Source organism: Lepus europaeus, chromosome 4, assembly GCF_033115175.1.
Source record: "Lepus europaeus isolate LE1 chromosome 4, mLepTim1.pri, whole genome shotgun sequence".
Taxonomy (NCBI): domain Eukaryota; kingdom Metazoa; phylum Chordata; class Mammalia; order Lagomorpha; family Leporidae; genus Lepus; species Lepus europaeus.
Window position 1 is genome coordinate 4,640,336 of NC_084830.1, and position 17,627 is coordinate 4,657,962.

A 17,627-nucleotide genomic window follows, 5' to 3' on the forward strand; every position below is an offset into this window, starting at 1 on the left:
TCTGCCACATGCTCCATCTTGTACACACAGACAGTTGGTCACCCACCTCTGCGGATTTACTTTCACTGAATAAATTTGGTCTGGCTGTAAATTCGTGCACTGCCTCCTCTCTAATCTGCGACTCTTTTCCTAACATTTTGGTGCCCCGTGTGAGGAGGCACCAATCTGCAACTCTTTTCCTAATACCTGAGATCACACATACACCCAACTCCTGCTGTGTAGTTCTTCATACATTCCTACAGACTTACTTCTAAGAGTACAGTTCAAAAATACATGCCATGGGATCCCAAATCCCATTAAGCTGGTGGAAAAATTCCCTCTTAAGTGTTAAAGTGATCATATAGACATGGGAAGCAGTCCACACAGTAGACTCATAGAATGACAGTTGCTCTAAATAGTATTCTGACCTCAGAATCAGCCCTTAAGGCATTCTGGTCTGGCTGAAGAACCCATGAGAGCACTTAAGGACTGGAAAGCCAAGGCACTGTAGCAAAAAAGATGTCCTACATGAAGGATCTCTGTGAGTGAGATCCCAGTGGAAAGAACGGGTCCATCAAAGAAGGATGTACTTTTCTCTGAAGGGAGGAGAGAACTTCCATTTTGCTTATGGCCTTGTCTAAATACTGACAGAGACTATGGATTCAAAAGGCTTCCATAGCCTTGGCAGCTCATGTCAAGAGCCTCAGGTGATCACTGACGTCATACATAAGAGTATTGTGTACTTACTTCCCATGCAGGACCTCTGTTCAATGAGTTGTAATGTGAGAATCAATTATAAACTTTTTCTCAAACAGTTTTTGTGTGTATGTGTGCAAATTATTGAAATCTTTTCTTAGTATTTAGCTGGTCCTCTGTGTATAAAGTTAATTGAAAATGAATCTTAGTGAAGAACGGGACTGGGAATAGGAGAGGCTGATGGAAGTGGGGTAGGAGTGGGTGTGGGAAGGTGGTTATAGTGGGAAGAATCACTGTATTCCTGAAGTTGTACTTCAGGAATTTGTACTCATTAAATAAAAGGTTACTTTGGGAAACATAAAATGTGAGCTTTCTCTGTCTATGTTTTAAGCAGGGTTTTGAGTCTCTTGGGTCTAAAACTTTCCACAGTGTTTTCTTGTGCAGCCACAGCGAATTTTGGTACCTGGAAGCTATTTATTGTCGAGACGCTCTTTAAAACATGCCCATAAAATAGTATTTCTATTCTGATGAAAAAATTAGCCATATGGCCAGTGCTTTGGCATAGTGGGTAAAATTGCTGCCCGCAGTGCCAGCATTCAGTATGGGTGCCAGTTTGAGTCCTGGCTGTTCCACTTCTGACCCAGATCCTTGCTAGTGATCTGGTAAAGCAGTATGAGATGGTCCAAGTCCCTTGGATCTGTGCACCCACGTGGGAGACCCGGAAGAAACTCCTGTCTCCTGGTTTTCAGATTGGCCCAGCTTTGGGCGTTGTGGCCATTTGGGGAGTGAACCAGCAGGTAGAAGACCTCTGTCTCTCTCTGCTTCTGCCTCTGCCTCTCTAATTCTGACTTCAAATAAATGAATAAATCTTTTAAAAAATTATCCATGAGCATAGTTAATGGAAAAGTTCTGAGAGTAAAGAAAAATGAGTACAAGTAGACTTTGCTGATATGCCAGTTGATGAAAACCAAAAAAAGGAAAGGTAGAGTAGATGATCATAAATCCAAATAATATAAATGTAAGTAATCCACTAAGGTTGGCAGTGGCCGCCTGACCTTGCTGGTTGGCCTTTATGGTGAATCACAGAGCTGGAAGGGATCTGTGCACTTGTCTGTTGAACTTGAATAGGTTGCAGTGTTCCCAGGCAGCACTGGAGTGGTGAGTGCTTTATCGATCATGGCAGCCTTTGACATTCTTATGTGAAACATGGAGGTAGATGGTGTTCTGTGCTCTTCCACAGGAGAACACACATAGACCCAGGGAGGGGGTGAAGGAGCTCACTCCAGGGTGTGCCCCCATGAGCAGCAGCGAGAAGGTCGAGACCATGTCCCAGCCAGGAGCCCATTCCACTTGCCCCATGGTTGATGAAACTTGGAACTCTGCCTCAGTACCTCTGTACAGGCTGTTGCCATTTTACGGCAGGCATTGTACACTGTGTGTCTCCATTTCCCCAACCTATGCCCCAGATACACCCCATGGTCCTCACAACATCCAAACAGTTTCTTCCCAAAGTTCCCCCGTGGGGTGAACTATTCCTTCTCAGTGGCTCCCCAGGGACACCCCTCAAGGGTCCTGAGCTCCTGGCACCACCCCTCTCATTGTATCCTTTTTTCTTCTTCTCCTATTTTCTTCCTTTAGCTTTACTCGCCCAGGAAGGGGCTCCTGGCTTGGCAAAGGCGGACCAGACACCGGACCAGAGCCATCTATCATTTCTCTGGAAAACCTGGTGTTCGGGGCTGGATACTGCAAGCCGGCCTCCTCCGAGGTAACGTGTGCACGTGCGCTGGGCAGGGCGCTGCTGTCTGAGATCCCTGCTGCTGGAACTTCCCCTTCAGAGACTCCTGATCTGTGTGTTCCTTCTCCTACCACCCAGCCGTCCCTACCTTGTACCCCTGGACCGTGCAGTAGGCATATTCCTAATGCCAGGCCCAGGGTAGACACGAGGATCATGGTCTTCACATGGTGCCTGTTGCCTGTGGTCCCCTTGGAGACTGTGACTCACTGGAGTGAGGGGTTTCTCTGGACTCTGCATACATGGAGGGGTGTTGGCATTGAACCTGACTGGTGAGCATCAGTATTCCCATCAGTAGAGTGGGGCCCTAACAATTAATGCCCTCATGTAGTGTTCTGTGCATCCACTGCTGTGATGGGTATGAACTTCTTCACCCAGCATTGGTGTCCTGCCCTTACCCTTGTGTCTTCCTGAGAAAGATCTGCTGTTCCTTTGTGGTCACATACAGTATGATTTCCCTTATTTATCCTGATGCATTACATGGTTCTTTTATTAGTGGTCTGCTCAGAAACAACCAATCTGTGTTCACCAGACAAATGGGACCAGTAAGAGACATAGATCTGTAGGGACTTCAAAACGTTCTTGGAAAATGTGTTTTGTGAAATGGCTGTTTATGAATCCTAAACATTTTTTGCACCAAAATAATGTTATCTTTTAATTCCATTTTCCCAGAAACTTTTGGAAGTACCCTCCTGTGTGTTTTATGTGTTGTGTTTGGGTATATGTGTGTATGTGTGTGTGTGTGTTTGTAGGAAGAGATTTATCACAAAGAACTAGACTTGACTTACACAATCATAAGGAAGATGAGAGGTCCTAATAACTGCAATCAGCAACTGGATACCCAGGAGAGAGGATGCTGTGCGTGCGATCCAAGTTCAAGTCCAAAGGCAGGGGAAACTGATATCTGAGATCAGAGACAGCCAATGGTTTAACCAAACATCCGGGTAGCCCATGGCTCAGTCAAGTCCACTGTCTCAGCCCATGGCATGAATTGCTATGGCTATCCATGCTCTGCTAGCGCCTGAAAGATGAGCTCTAATGTCCTGTGTAGCCGGGCCCTGTTCCCAGACTTCCAGAATATCAGGTCGTATGCTCAGCTTGGTCTTCCATGACATCACCTTTTCCAGCTCCGAGAGCCAGCCAGGAGTTCTGACTGCAAAGACAGCCTGAGTCGTGTCTCTCTGGTCAAACTGTGTCACATGTCCTCATAGTTCTGAGGAGCAAAGAAGAGTGCTGCCAAGAGCCTCCCTAGGGACAGGGGACCTGGAGCCAGATCAGGGTTGCACGCCAAGGAGCAACGTTTAAAGCCAAATAGGACTAGTTTGAGAGTGGCTTCTAGTGACTTACAGATGGAGGACTATGAACAGTCACTAAGCTTCTAAGAATCTGGTGTGCTTAACACCCGACAGGTAGCGACTGAATGAGTGGAGAAAGTGAGCAGAGAGAAGTGAACCCATGCCAGTGTGGAATGCCCATGTCTGTAGCCCCTCATTGCATGAATGGTGTCAGGGCTCAGTTATGGGAATGGGAAAGCACAGATGGCTGGGGCTGCCTGTCCCCTCTCCATCTCCAAGGACTAGGACAGACCTCTCATCTTGCAGTAGGCATGGTAGTTTGCTCCCAGGGGGGTCCCATGATTCCTATCCTGCTGGGAGAATCTGAGGCTGAATCTGCAGTACCATCATGGTGTTTAGATCCCCAGGGGTCAGCGGGAGTGGCCACATCACAGTTCTGTGTCTCCCTACCCCCTCCACCACCATGTGCTGGTCCCATGAGCCTGTTACCTAAACATCTTCACTCCGACTGTTTTCCAGGGTTCGTGGCAGGAGACCTTAGGGAATGCCAATGGCCACAAATGAATTTAGGACATTTTCATCAGATAATCCCCTGAGCTGAGGGCTTCTGCTGGTGCCCCAGAAGCATAGGAAAGTGCTCCTCATGAGAGCTTCACCCCAAGGAGTGCCCACGGGCAGCTCCTCATGTGTCCCCCAGCACCTGCTCAGATGACACCCCCGCCATGGACACATTCTCTGATTTTCTAGGAGACGCTTTCTCCCAAATGCTCGATGCTTCTGCCCTCCCCTCAGCTGGGTGAGCAGCTGCAAGTGGAGACATTCTCATTCTGTCTCACATTCCAAGGGCTCACATACCTGGCACACAAAAACAGTGCCCAAGAAACATGTGTTGGATGAATGACGAATGCAAGCTTGTGTGACTCACAATCCTATAGAGACCTGCAAGGCAAGAGAGCCCTACAAGCCAGCCATTGTTCTTTTTTTTAAGATTTATTTATTTATTTGAAAGTCAGAGTTACAGAGAGAGAGGAGAGGGGGAGAGAGAGAGAGAGAGAGAGAGAGAGCGAGAGCGCGCGCGCCTCCATCCGCCAGTTCACTCCCCAATTGGCTGCAATGGCCGGAGCTGTGCTGATCTGAAGCCAGGAGCCTCCTCTGGGTCTCCCACACGGGTGCAGGGGCTCAAGGACTTGGGCCATCTTCTACTTCTTTCCCAGGCCACAGCAGAGCACCAGATAGGAAGTGGAGCAGCCAGGTCTCGAACCAGCGCCCATATGGGATGCCGGCGCCCCAGGCCAGGGCGTTAACCCTCCGTGCCACAGTGCCGGCCCCATCCAGCCATTCTATTCTATGTGGCAGCAGATAGAATCCAGATTGGAGTGAGCTGTGGAGTGAGGGGCATCTACATTGATGAGCCAGTGCTGTTTGGGCTGCCTTGGGACTCTGTTCAGAAACCCTAGGCCTTGGGGGAGGCCATGGTGGGTCATCTCAACCAGCAGTCTCTGCTACAGGTGACATCCAACCGTGACTCGGCCTCACCTGTACCTCTGGGACTTTGCAATGCAGTAGACCGGAGACCGCTTTCCAGTGCCTGCTGTGATAAATGCCATGTAACTCAGCTAGGGGATACCTTTCCACTTTTGTGGACACTCAGTGTTCTCAGCTGTGAAATGGGATAGCATCCATCTCTCCAGCAGAGGGTTCCAGGAGTATGTGTAAAACTTCGCAGAAATAGACCTAACCAAACAGGATCATGGCTTTCTTTTTCATTTCTTTTCTTGGCTATTTTGGGGGATGTGTGTCAGAGCAGACTATACAAGAATTAGATAGAATGCCTTATTTCTGGATGCTTAGCACTGAACCTGCTCATGGAGCTTAGCTCAATGGGTTATTTTCAGGACTCGATTCTTTTCCTGTGCATTTTCCACTTGGGTTTCATCCAGTTATGCAGATGCAGGGCTGTGTGCCCACCCTGTGCCTTCCCACCAGGCAAGAGCTGCCAAGCAAGGAACAAAATCCACTCTCCCTCCTCCCCTGGTAGCTGTGCCTCCGAATCCCGGAGAAGCCCAGTGCATTAGCAAACAACGTGGGCATCCGCACAGATTGCAGAGTCCGCTGGAAGGAGTAGAGAACAGGTGTCCCCTTCCAAATAAGCCTTTCCTTGCAGAGACATTTGCAAAACAAGGGTTCCAGAGGGAAGTGAGCTGGTTAGCTTGACAGAGAGCCGGCGGTGTAGGCAGGGCTGCCCTGTGCCTCTCTCCTTAGCACAGGCCCCTCTGCCCTGGCCCCTGTTCTTTCCAGAGGCATCTCTGACATCTACACTTGCTGGCTGAGAGCCGGCAGAGTGAGAGCTTCTGTTCCTTCCCCGTCTCTAACCAGCAGCTTTTTACTGGGGGAATTATTTATCCCCTGACTCATGGCCTGTCTGCCCAGGGGGATAACAATGCCTGTCTCACAGGAGATTAAGTGACAGGAGCTTACAGGGGCCTTGTGCATACAGCCTGACACAAACATGCCCAAAAAACCTTGCTAGTTTTCGTTCTCATTTATCCACATCATTACATAATTAAAATGAATGTCACTCCTGCAGTCACAGTGCGGTTCTGTGGATGGGGCATTGAATGAAGACTTGGGAATGTGGCTCTAACTGGCTGTCACATGCCCACAAGCCAGCCACGTGCCCTCTCTGGGTCTCAGTTTCCCAAGGAGTAGAAAGAGAGCTGGATAAGACCACCTGGAGACGTCCTCCGGATGTCTGGAGACGTTTCTCTGCTGCTCTGTGATTTCCCTGACACTTCCCAGTGTAGCACTTGGCGTTTGCTTCATGCATAGTCCGGCTGCTCCATTGCAATGGAACCAGTGGGATGCATGTGGATCTTGTGCCCAGCCCTCCCTGAGTCCCTCCTCTTCTTTCTTTCTCTCTCCCTCCTTCCTTCCTTCCCTCCAGTTAAAGCTGAAGTTTTAAGTCAGAGAGTGCTGTACCTTCCCTCCCCCCAGTCATTAACCAACAGGTCAGTGCATAAACAGAGGGACATTGTCCCTTCTGCCACTCTTTTGTGGTGCAGTAGAGAGGAGATTTCTGGTTTTCAGTACCTGGTTTGATATATGCGGTGTGACTCCAGAAAAAATGGAAAACCTGGTCGTCTTCTGGAGACTCAGTTTCTCAACTAGGAAATGGGATAACAGCTGTCTTTCAGAGAGGATTTCCGTAGTTAATATGTACAGAAGTCAACTTACACAAGAATACTTCAGAAAGCTCATGAACAGTGCCTATTTTGTACCACAAAATCAACATCTTCTAATTGCATTTTCTATTATTTTTTATGTGAATGGCAGGGGCAAAGCACATTTCTGATGTGTTCACCACATACAGTTGGCATGTAACATCTGCTCCAGAAGTGTTTGTTGAATGAATGAGTGTTGGGTGCTGTGAATCCAAGAACATCTGAAAGCATGAGAAGAAAAGCACTTGCAGATGAAGACGTGGGCATTTGACTTTCCCAACAGATCTCTTCCCATCCAGCGCTTTGAGGCTCTGTGTTCCTTTGCTCCCCCATGGAGATCACAGGCACCTGCCCCGCTATGGGCAGTGTGTTCTGCTGGCACAGACACAGAGGGAAACCCCTGTCCTGCGTCCTGTGCTTGCCTGGGAAGATGCCTCCTCAGACAGAGAACACATGTCATTGAGAGATTGCTCAAGGTTGCCGTTCTGAAGCCATTTTCCTCTTAGCTGGATTGCAGAGAATGGCAGAAGGGAAGAATTCTTCCACTGTGCACCTACACAGCGTGCTCAGCTCTAAGCCCCCTCCATGAGCCTTGTGTCCCGACAGCCCCTTCTCCAGTGAAGAGAGGTGGGCATGTCACAGGCAGGGTGGGGATGGGAAGAGATTTCTCCTCTCCCAGGTGGGCTCTTCCTTTACCCCCTTGCTCCCTTCTTACCAGGTTCCTTGCATTTTATCTTTGCTTTAAAATGCCCTTGTTTGTCATTGTAAGCATTCTCCTTCCCTTTCCATTAGGATCTGGAGCTATATTTGTAAGACACAGCCCAGCAATTTTACAGTGAAACATGTTGTGTAGTCTCTGGACTCTAAGCAGAGACAGCACCATTGGATTGTTCACTAACAAAATACTGGTCAAGCAGCAACTGTGTCTCCAGCACAGTGCAAAAAGTCAGTGACCCAGCAGTGGAACAGCAGCCTTAACCCAGCCTTGGAACAACCTGAATTTCTAAGCCCTCAGTGCCCAGAGTTGTAACACATCAGTGGATGTGTTACAGTAGGTCAGTGGATGCACACAGTAGGCACAGCACCTAGCAATCGCAGTAGTTTTAGGGACCACTGGAATGTCTCAGAATGGATTCCTGTCTCTATAATATTTATCTTTATATTAGTGCTGTTATAAAAATAAAATGGAAAATATTTATTTTGTGGATGAAGGAGCCCATGAAGGACAAAGTGCCTGGGGTCCACAGAAGTCACAACTCGGCTCTGGAAGTGATTCTTCTTCGTCGTCACTGTCTCCTGAACACAGACAGTAGAAAGCAGAGCGCAGGGAGCCCACGCGACTTCCGCAAGGCAAGAAGATGAGCACCCAGAGCTCAGTCCTCTGTTTGGCTCCGTGTTTTGCTAAAGCTCATTGCAGCAGCCAGGTGCCTGCCTGTGGCGTGTGCTATGCAAACACTTGTTAACATCTGAGGCAGCTGCGTGCGAGAGTCCCTCTGTTTGACGTTTGTGAAGAATAAGCTTTAAAGTTAACCACTTAGAGAAAGATCAGAAGTCACCAAGAAAGTGTCCTCCTTTTTCCTCCAAGTTGTCACATGTGACAGATCTCCTTCATTTCTCGGGCTGAATAATACTCTCTCTCTCTCTCTCTCTCTCTCTGTGTGTGTGTGTGTGTGTGTGTGTTTATCCATCCATCCTCTTTCCATGCATGAACATTTAGATTGTTTCTATATCTTGACAACTGTGAATTATACTGCAGTGAATGTGAGATCCTGATTTCAGTTATTTTGTACATTTATCCAAAAGTAGGATTATTGGATCACATGGCAATTCTAGTTTGCTTTTATTTTTATTTATTTATTTTTAATTTATTTTTTTAACAGGCAGAGTGGATAGTGAGAGAGAGAGACAGAAAGAAAGGTCTTCCTTGTGCCGTTGGTTCACCCTCCAATGGCCGCTGCGGCCAGCGCACTGCGCTGATCCGAAGGCAGGAGCCAGGTGCTTCTCCTGGTCTCCCATGGGGTGCAGGGCCCAAGGACTTGGGCCATCCTCCTCTGCATTCCCTGGCCACAGCAGAGAGCTGGCCTGGAAGAGGGGCAGCCGGGACAGAATCCGGTGCCCCGACCGGGACTAGAACCTGGTGTGCCGGCACCGCAAGGTGGAGGATTAGCCTATTGAGCCATGGCGCCGGCCTTCTAGTTTGCTTTTAAAGATTTATTATATTTATTTGAAAAGCAGAGTGACAGAGAGAGGGAGAAACAGACAGACACATCTTCCAGCCACTGGCTCACTCTCGCAAATGGCAGCTGTACCTGGAGGTTGGTCAGGTGGAAGACAGAGCCTGGAACTCCATCCAGTTCTCCCACATGGGTAGTAGAGCCCAAGTGCTTGGGTCATCTGCTGCTGCTTTCCTAGGTGCATTAGCAGGGGGCTGGATTGGAAGTGGAGCAGCTGGGACTCCAATGGGTGCTCTGATAGGTGCTGCAGACATCTCAGGCAGCAACTTAATCCACTGTGCCACAATGCCAGCCCCTTAATTGTAGGTTTTTTTTTTAATTAAACTTTTATTTAATGAATATAAATTTCCAAAGTACAGCTTATGGGTTACAATGGCTTCCCCCCTCCCATAACTTCTCTCCCACCCGCAACCCTCCCCTTTCCCGCTCCCTCTCCCCTTCCATTCACATCAAGATTCATTTTCAATTCTCTTTATATACAGAAGATCAGTTTAGTATATATTAAGTAAAGATTTCAACAGTTTGCCCCCATATAGCAACACAAAGTGAAAAAATACTGTTGGAGTATTAGGGTTTTGTTTTTTTTTTTTTTTTTTTTTTTAGGAACCTCTATACTGCTTTCCATAGTGGTTGCAACATTTCCACTGACGGTGTACAAGAGTTCTGATTCCTCCACATCCTGCTTTTTAAAACTAATAGCCATTCCTAGCAGGTGGAGGTGATGTCCCGTTGTGGTTCTGATAAGCCTTTCCCTGAAGTTCGTGATGCTGAGCCTCATTTCCTGTACCTGTTAGCCATTTATCTGTCTTTGGAGAAGTGTCTATTCCAGGGTAAACCGGGGTATTTACTTGTTTATTTTGCTCTTGAGTAGTAGGAATTTCTTTAGTGTTTTGGGTAGCAACCTTTCTTCAGATATTTGGTTTGCAAATATTTTCTCACCCACTCAACAGGCTGCCACTTCCGTGTCTTTGCTTCCTTTGCAGTGCAGGTGTTCGTTTCCTGTAACCCAACCCAAAGATGGGTGCTCTTGTTACTTGTGCATTTGGTGTTGTGTTGAAGAAATCATTGCCAAGATTAATGTCATGTAGCTTTACCCTTATGTTCCCTCTAGGAATTTTATAGCTTCAGGTCTGATGTCTCAGTCTTCCATCCATTCTGAGATGCTTTTTGTGCACGATGTAGGATAAGGGATCAGTCTCACTCTTCAGTGCTTGCGCATCCAGTCCCTAACACCATTTCTGGAAAAGACCCCCCCCCCCCTTTACCACTGTGTATTCTTTGCACTTTGTCAAAGATCAGCTGGCCACATGGTAAGTAGGTTTATTTCTGGGCTTACTGTCATTTGTCAGAGCACTCTATTGAGGCAGGATTGATATATTAAGAAAAGAGGCACATATTTGATGTTTATATGAAACCTCCAGCTTTATCATTCTTCCCCAGAATTGCTTTGACTATTTGGGGTCGTCTGTGTTTTCATGTCAATTTTAGGGTTATACTAAATTATCCAAGCCATCAGAGAGGGATATACACTAAGAGAGTTTAATTTTATGAGAATCTAACAGCCAAGTTCACAGCAACAGAGGGTATAATAGTGATCGCCAGGGGCTGGGGTGAAGGGAAAGCTGGAAGATGCTGTGCAATGACTGTAAGTTTTGTGCTGTTCAAGATGCATAGGTTCGGCTGACATCTGCTATGTAGCACTGTGCCTTTACTGAACAGTACCGCATCGTGCACCTAGCCTCCTTTAAGAAGGCAGATCTCAAATTAAGGTTTCTTATTAGAAAAACAAATAAAGAAGAAGGAATTAACCAGGGAAAATTACATGATGGCTATTTAAAGAAAAACCTGTTTTGTGGCTTAAAAACCTATAGTTAATAACATATATTTTAAGAGTTAAGATTGTAACCCACTGTTGTATTTCCTCTCATTAAAATTAAATGGTTTTAAAATTTCTCATTTCAATGATGATCTAATTTTCTATTATCCTGCAAAATAGATGGCTCTTGCTAAATGGTGCACAGGATGTGCGACGGTGCATTGCTTCCATCTGCAGAGGAATCTATCATACTTCCACAGGTCATTTCCAGAAGAACAATATAAATCAGTGGAAATAAGTCCACAGTGTTACGTGTTCATGTATCACCCCTTTCATTTCTGAAAATTGCCTTGATTCCACATGCCTGCCCCTGGGAGCCTGGCTCCTGTCCAGTGTTTTTGGGAGGGGTGGGAGATGTCGCCTGGTGACAGTGAGGCAGTCACGTCACCTCCCAGACTTTCAGCATCATCTTGCTGTGTCCTTGACACGGGGGTGTCAGACACCGAGTGAAGACAAAGTAAGGCAGCAGTAAGGGTGCCAGCAAGCTGATGGGATTTGGAGAGGGAAAGCCAAAAGGTAAGGTTGAGTTTTTCCATGGATTAACTGTGAGAGCTTGAGCAAGGTCTTCCAAGACTCTGAGTCTCTATTTCTTCTTTTCGCCAAGAGGAGGATGAAATCTCACTCCATAAAGTTTGCTTGGGGCTTGGGCTGTGTAATATACGTTCCCTCTTTGAGAGTCCCTCTCTCCTTGTTCCCATCCTCCTTCCTCCCCTGTTGCTTCCCCAGGAGTGGCGTCATGGTGACGTCACAAACGACCTAGTCTTCCACACAAGGACCTAGGCTAAATGTAGTGAGTAATTTTCTTTCCTTTTGTGTTTTTCCAAAAATTTATTTACCTATTTGAAAGGCAGAGCTACAGAGAGGGAGAGAAAGAAATCTTCCATCTGCTGGCTCGTTCCCCAAGTGGCTGCCATGGCTGGAGCTCGGCCAGGCAGAAGCCAGGAACCTGGAACTCCATTGAGGTCTCCCACATGTGTAGCAGAGGCCCAAGCACTTGGGCTGTTCTTTGCTGACGACCCCCACCTCGAGATGCACCAACAGGGAACTGGATTGGAAGTGGAGCAGCCAGGATTCACAGCACTTACATGGGATGCCAGCCTTGTAAGTGGTGGCCTAACCCTCTGCGTCACAATGCCGGTCCCATGGTAGTGATCACATTTCACACTGGGCTCCGTGCTGGATATTCGTAATACTCTCCTTCACTGATCCCTGAGTGTCTGCACATTAAATAGTTGATGAAATGAAAGCTGTAGTAACTGAAGCAGATTTTCCAGAGTCAGAAAGCTTGTCCCTGGCAGGGCTAGGATAGAAACGACGACTGCACCCAACACTTGCCCTCTGTCAGTCTGCGGACACGTCTCACCTGCACGTGTCCTTCCATCCTAGCAAGCCTGAGGGTCGTGTCTGTCTCAGTCCACATGCAGTGCAGCACAGGCATCAACAGATGCCTTCTTCAGAGTCAGCTTCGTGTTCTCCTCTTAGCAGCAGATGAGCCTCAGTCTGAGATGTTCCTGGAGCATTCGTATGGGCAGTGGTTATGGTTAAGTCCTCTGTGAGACGGTGGCCGACAATTCTGTCTGCCCTCTCCTTTCACGCAGTTTGCAATGAAGCCAGAGCAAAAAGAGGTCTTGAAAAAGTAAATCACATTCACGATCATTTATAGTGCTGGGACATGTAAGGGGGGGCTCCACCATATTGGGTGTTGTCAGGACAGTTTAGCTTGGATTTTAAGCAGATTATTCAGGTGGCGATAGAGCACAGGGCTGCGTTTAGATCCTGGTCTCCTGTGCAAACCAGTGACATCTCAGGTCTTCCATCTTCCAGGCCTGCGTAGGGGCTGCGACATAGAGGCCACCTACCTGATGATTTTTGGTCCATTCCCCTCTTTAGAGAAAATACTCTTTGCTGGGTGCTTTTGTCCATTCATTTATTGAATATATTTTTACAGATCACCTAGTTTTTTTAAAAGATTTTATTTATTTATTTGACAGGTAGTTACAGAAAGAGAGAGAGAGAGACCAAGAGAAAGGTCTTCCTTCTGTTGGTTCACTCCTCAAATGGCTGCGACAGCCGGAGCTGTGCCAATCCGAAGCCAGGAGCCAGGTGCTTCCTCCTGGTCTCCCACGTGGGTGCAGGGCCCAAGCACTTGGGCCATCCTCCACTGCACTCCCGGGACATAGCAGAGAGGTGTACTGGAAGAGGAGCAACCGGGACTAGAACTGGTGCCCATATGGGATGCCAGCACTGCAGGCAGAGGATTAACCTACTGTGCCGTGGTGCCGGCCCCCAGATCACCTAGTTTGATTGCCCTTGTGGTTAAATAATCCAGCAGAGCCTAGCAGAACTGTGGGCCTTAGACAGGAAATGACTCTGCAGAGATCCATGTCTACATGTGGCCTGCTAGAGAATTGAAAAAGAGGGCTGGTTCCCTCAGCCATGGGAATGGTTAGGAATGCTTCTCAGGGTATGGCCGGCGCTTTGGCTCAATAGGCTAATCCTCTGCCTGCAGCACCAGCACACCGGGTTCTAGTCCCGGTCGGGGTGCCAGATCCTGTCCCGGTTGCCCCTCTTCCAGGCCAGCTCTCTGCTAAGGCCCAGAAGTGCAGTGGAGGATGGCCCAAGTCCTTGGGCCCTGCACCCGTGTAGGAGACCAGGAGAAGCACCTGGCTCCTGGCTTCAGATCAGCGCGATGCACCGGCCACAGCACGCTGGCCATGACGGCCATTGGAGGGTGAGCCAACAGCAAAGGAAGACCTTTCTCTCTGTCTCTCTCTCTCTCACTGTCCACTCTGCCTGTCAAAAAAAATTTTTTTAAAAATTAATAGGAATGCTTCTCAGGGTAAAATATCTATAATCAGAGCCAACACAGATGCCTTGTTAATTGCAGAATAGGGGGAGTGGTGGGAATGAGGGCTGGAATGTGGCAGGATCTGGGAGAAAAAAAAGGTATTTGTGAATGCCAACGAGGTGTGGACAGATGTGATGCTGGAAAGATCACTGGTAGCCTATTCGTTGGAGGCCCTGCAAACCAGGTTAACCATGGAGAATGGTGAACATTGGAAGGATGTGATAGTAGAGGATTGATAAAAGAGAACTGATTGGAGGTGAATTGAACTGACTGCAGAGAGTCAAGGTTGCAGTCTGTTGCTGTGGTCCAAGCAGAAATAAGTAACCAAGTAGAGAGATGGATGCGCATCAGAGCTGCGACAGAGAACAGTAGGATCTGGTGGTTTTCTGTCAACTCTGGGCTAGCTTCCTACTGAAGAGAATTGGCAAACTTGATTCACACTGAAGCATGAGCAACATAAACCATCCCTTATGGTTGACCCTAATTCAGGTATTTATATTTCAAAGATGACCATTTTTCTGGGAAAAAAAAAAGAAGAAGATGTATAGTATTCCCTCTGGCCCTAAACCATCAGTTCTTTCTACCTGGAAAACTCCCATCTTTCAAAACCCAATTTTGTCATCACCTTTTCTGTGAAGCCCTTATTGACCACCCCAGATTCCCAAAGCCACTATTTTGTATGTCTGCACTTTGGACATGTTTCTGCAACCTCACCTAAATGTAGTAATTGTTTAATGAGTCTCCTTGCTCTACTTGAAAGCATCCCACGAGGGCATAGTCATTCATCTCAATATTCACAATTAAATAAATCCAAGGACAGTTTACTCTCATTTCCAAGGTTAATCTCCTTGAGGAAGCAAACAAGCTGCCGACAGACTTGGCCAATCACCAGAGTCTTAAGCAGATAAAGTCTCAGGGACTCCAGGAGTGAGCTGACAGTGTTCAGAGGTTTTTGCCAGGTACCTACCTTTGACACTGTCTTCTGTAGATTTCACAAAACGAAGTCCAAATTAGGAGGAGTCGGGTGATGAAGGAAATGGAGTCCTTGTGTATGGCCTGAGCACGAGGGAGAGTTGGCCTCTCGGGCCAATCTGGCCCTCGTCCTCTGTCATCTGACACAACCAGCCAGCCAGCGTCATTAGGAGAATCACTCCTGTCACTTGCTAGCTCAGGAACCAGTAGTGGCAGTGATGTTCCCAAGAGGAGCCATGCATAACTGCTTTGTCTGTATTTGCTGTGTTGTTCATGTCACAGACCTAGATGGAGCTACCTAACCTGCCACACAGTCTCTACTCTGAGAAATTGGCTGGGAGCAAGAAGGCACGAGTGTCCCGTTGTCAGGGAGGAAAGGAGACAGAAACACACATGTTCTCATTTAGGATCATTGTCGTGAACACAAAGCTGCTCTTATGAGGAATCCAATCTGGTCTGTGAGGTCCTGGGGAGCTTCCTTGAGGAAGGGAAATACAAACTGTAATTGTGTGAATGAGTAAGATACAGCCACGAGAAGCAGGGAGCAGGGAGAGCCTGCCATGTACAGTTGTATAAGTTGTACACTACATAGAGACGCCAGGCTGGGCAGATGAGGTGAGGCAGATGCCTTGCCTATATCTCCATACCAAATTGTGCATCAGCAGGCTGGCCCTGTAGGTAGAGGATGGACCCCCATTTCCTACTCCATCCACATAAGTGGACTGCTTTCTGGCTGGCACAAAGGCAGTCTGTGGTTCACGGTGGTTCTGGAGGAGGAAGAATGTCTGAAGCTAAGACACCCTTGCAGTATGGCCGAGAGGTGATGTGATGGAGGATGCTACAGGCAGTGGGGCTGAGCCTGGTGACCAAGGGGTTGAGGGATGTGAGTTGAGGCCATTCTAGGAAGCAGGAGCTGCCTCCTGTAGGACCCTGCAGACTCTTTGCCAGGGAAAAGGGTGAGGGTGACTGCCATGGCCAGGCCTGATGTGGATCTGAAGTACCCAGCGTGGCACCTGGCAGGGAGTGTGGGTTCTGAAAGCCAAGGCAGGTGTTGCAGTTACAGTCTAGTCTCCAGCAGCCACAGCTCCACATGACTTTGCTGATCCCTAATTAGCATCTCACATGCAACCATTCTGGTGAGGTGATTTGTTATTTAGAGGGAAAGTCAACTGCTTGCTACAGGCCAGGTGTAGGGGAAGGTGGAAAGAGGCTGCCTAAGAACACGCTGGTTCTTCCCCCAGATAAGGTTGTTTGGGGTGAGTAAAGATTGACATTGGGTTGACTGTGACTCCAACCTGCAACGTGAGTGGGTCATCCAGCTGTTCTGAACATCCACGAGGGGCCAGAAAGGAATCTGGGAAGAGATTTCCTAATATATTCACCAATGCAAATGTTGATTACCAAGTGGGAGAAAGAGGGTCCTTATAGTAAAAAAGGCAGTTAGTGTGGGAGTTGGTTCTGACTCTGTGATGATCTGATCTGTGTTTTGTGAATTTATGCATGAACATAAAACATTTCCCTATTAATGGACATGGAGCCAAATCCTCCCAGCTGGTTCTTGAAGATTAGCAAAGGTCTAATCCTACTTTGCCCAAAGTCTGTTCTTTCTTTCCTCCCAGCTATGGTAGTGCTCCCCAGTGGGTGTCTCCATGTCAAAGGAGAAGGTTCCTTCTATTTAATATGATCTCAGGGGAAGGAAGGGATGCCAATGTGGAAGTTAGGATTTTGCGATTCTAGAACTGAGCCCCTAGTGTCTTTGCTGTGTGTTTGAAGCAAGGAAAACTGCCTGCAGGTGGGCAAATCAGGAACTCAGAACCTTGGGGTCTGGGTGGAAAGAGTGTGGAAGAGGGGCTGGCGCTGTGGCGCAGAGGGTTAACACCCTGGCCTGAAGTGCCGGCCTCCCATATGGGCGCCAGTTCAAGACTCGGCTGCTCCACTTCCAATCCAGCTCTTTGCTATGGCCTGGGAAAGCAGTAGAAGATGGCCCAAGTCCTTGGGCCCCTGCACCTGCATGGGAGACCTGGAGGAAGCTCCTGGCTCCTGGCTTCAGATTGGTGCAGCTCCAGCTGTTGCGGCCAACTGGGAGTGAACCAGTGGATGGAAGATCTCTCTCTCTCTATGTAACTCTTTCAAATAAATAAATAAATCTTAAAAAAAGAGTGTGGATGAGACAGATGAGATGGCCCCAAATTCCATTCAGTCATAGGCACAGCTGAGGACTTCTCCCAGACAGGCTTGCAGTTAGGTTTGAGGGATGTGACTAAGTCTGGCCAATAAAACGAGGGCAGAAGTGACAGAAACCTCTTGTAGTCCTTACCCTTAAGACACCCTGCTTGATCCTGGGCCTCGCCTCCCCTTGGATGGTGGCCTCAGAAGCCACATGTTTAAGGTGGCAGCAGCATAAGGCAAAAGAACTTGGACCTTATATGCTGCTTGGTAGAGATTGACACCGCTGGTCGGTTTTGCAAATACAGAAAAAGCAAAAACATTTTAATATCTAAATAGCTGAAACTTAGGCATTGTTTGTTATAAAAGTTCATATTCATTGAAGTGCAAATTTGTGTCTCCAGATGGGTTAATAAAAAGTTAAAATTCATTGCATCGACTTTCTCAGTCATGAATCTGGCAATGGGGGATTTGCTATCAGATGATGGACACATGAGAATTTTGGTGTGCAGTGGCAGAGCATCTGGTAAAACTGTTTCCTCCAAGAA

General features: G+C 47.6%; 1 protein-coding gene across 1 annotated transcript in view; it reads left to right on the forward strand.

Moving 5' to 3' along the window:
* The window catches only part of FAM135B (family with sequence similarity 135 member B), a 228,373-nt gene that overhangs the window by 128,834 nt on the left and 81,912 nt on the right, over nucleotides 1-17,627 (forward strand). The window contains exon 6 of the mRNA XM_062189440.1: nucleotides 2,314-2,440. Coding sequence (XP_062045424.1) covers nucleotides 2,314-2,440 — 127 coding nt within the window. The remainder of the gene's footprint in view (nucleotides 1-2,313; nucleotides 2,441-17,627) is intronic.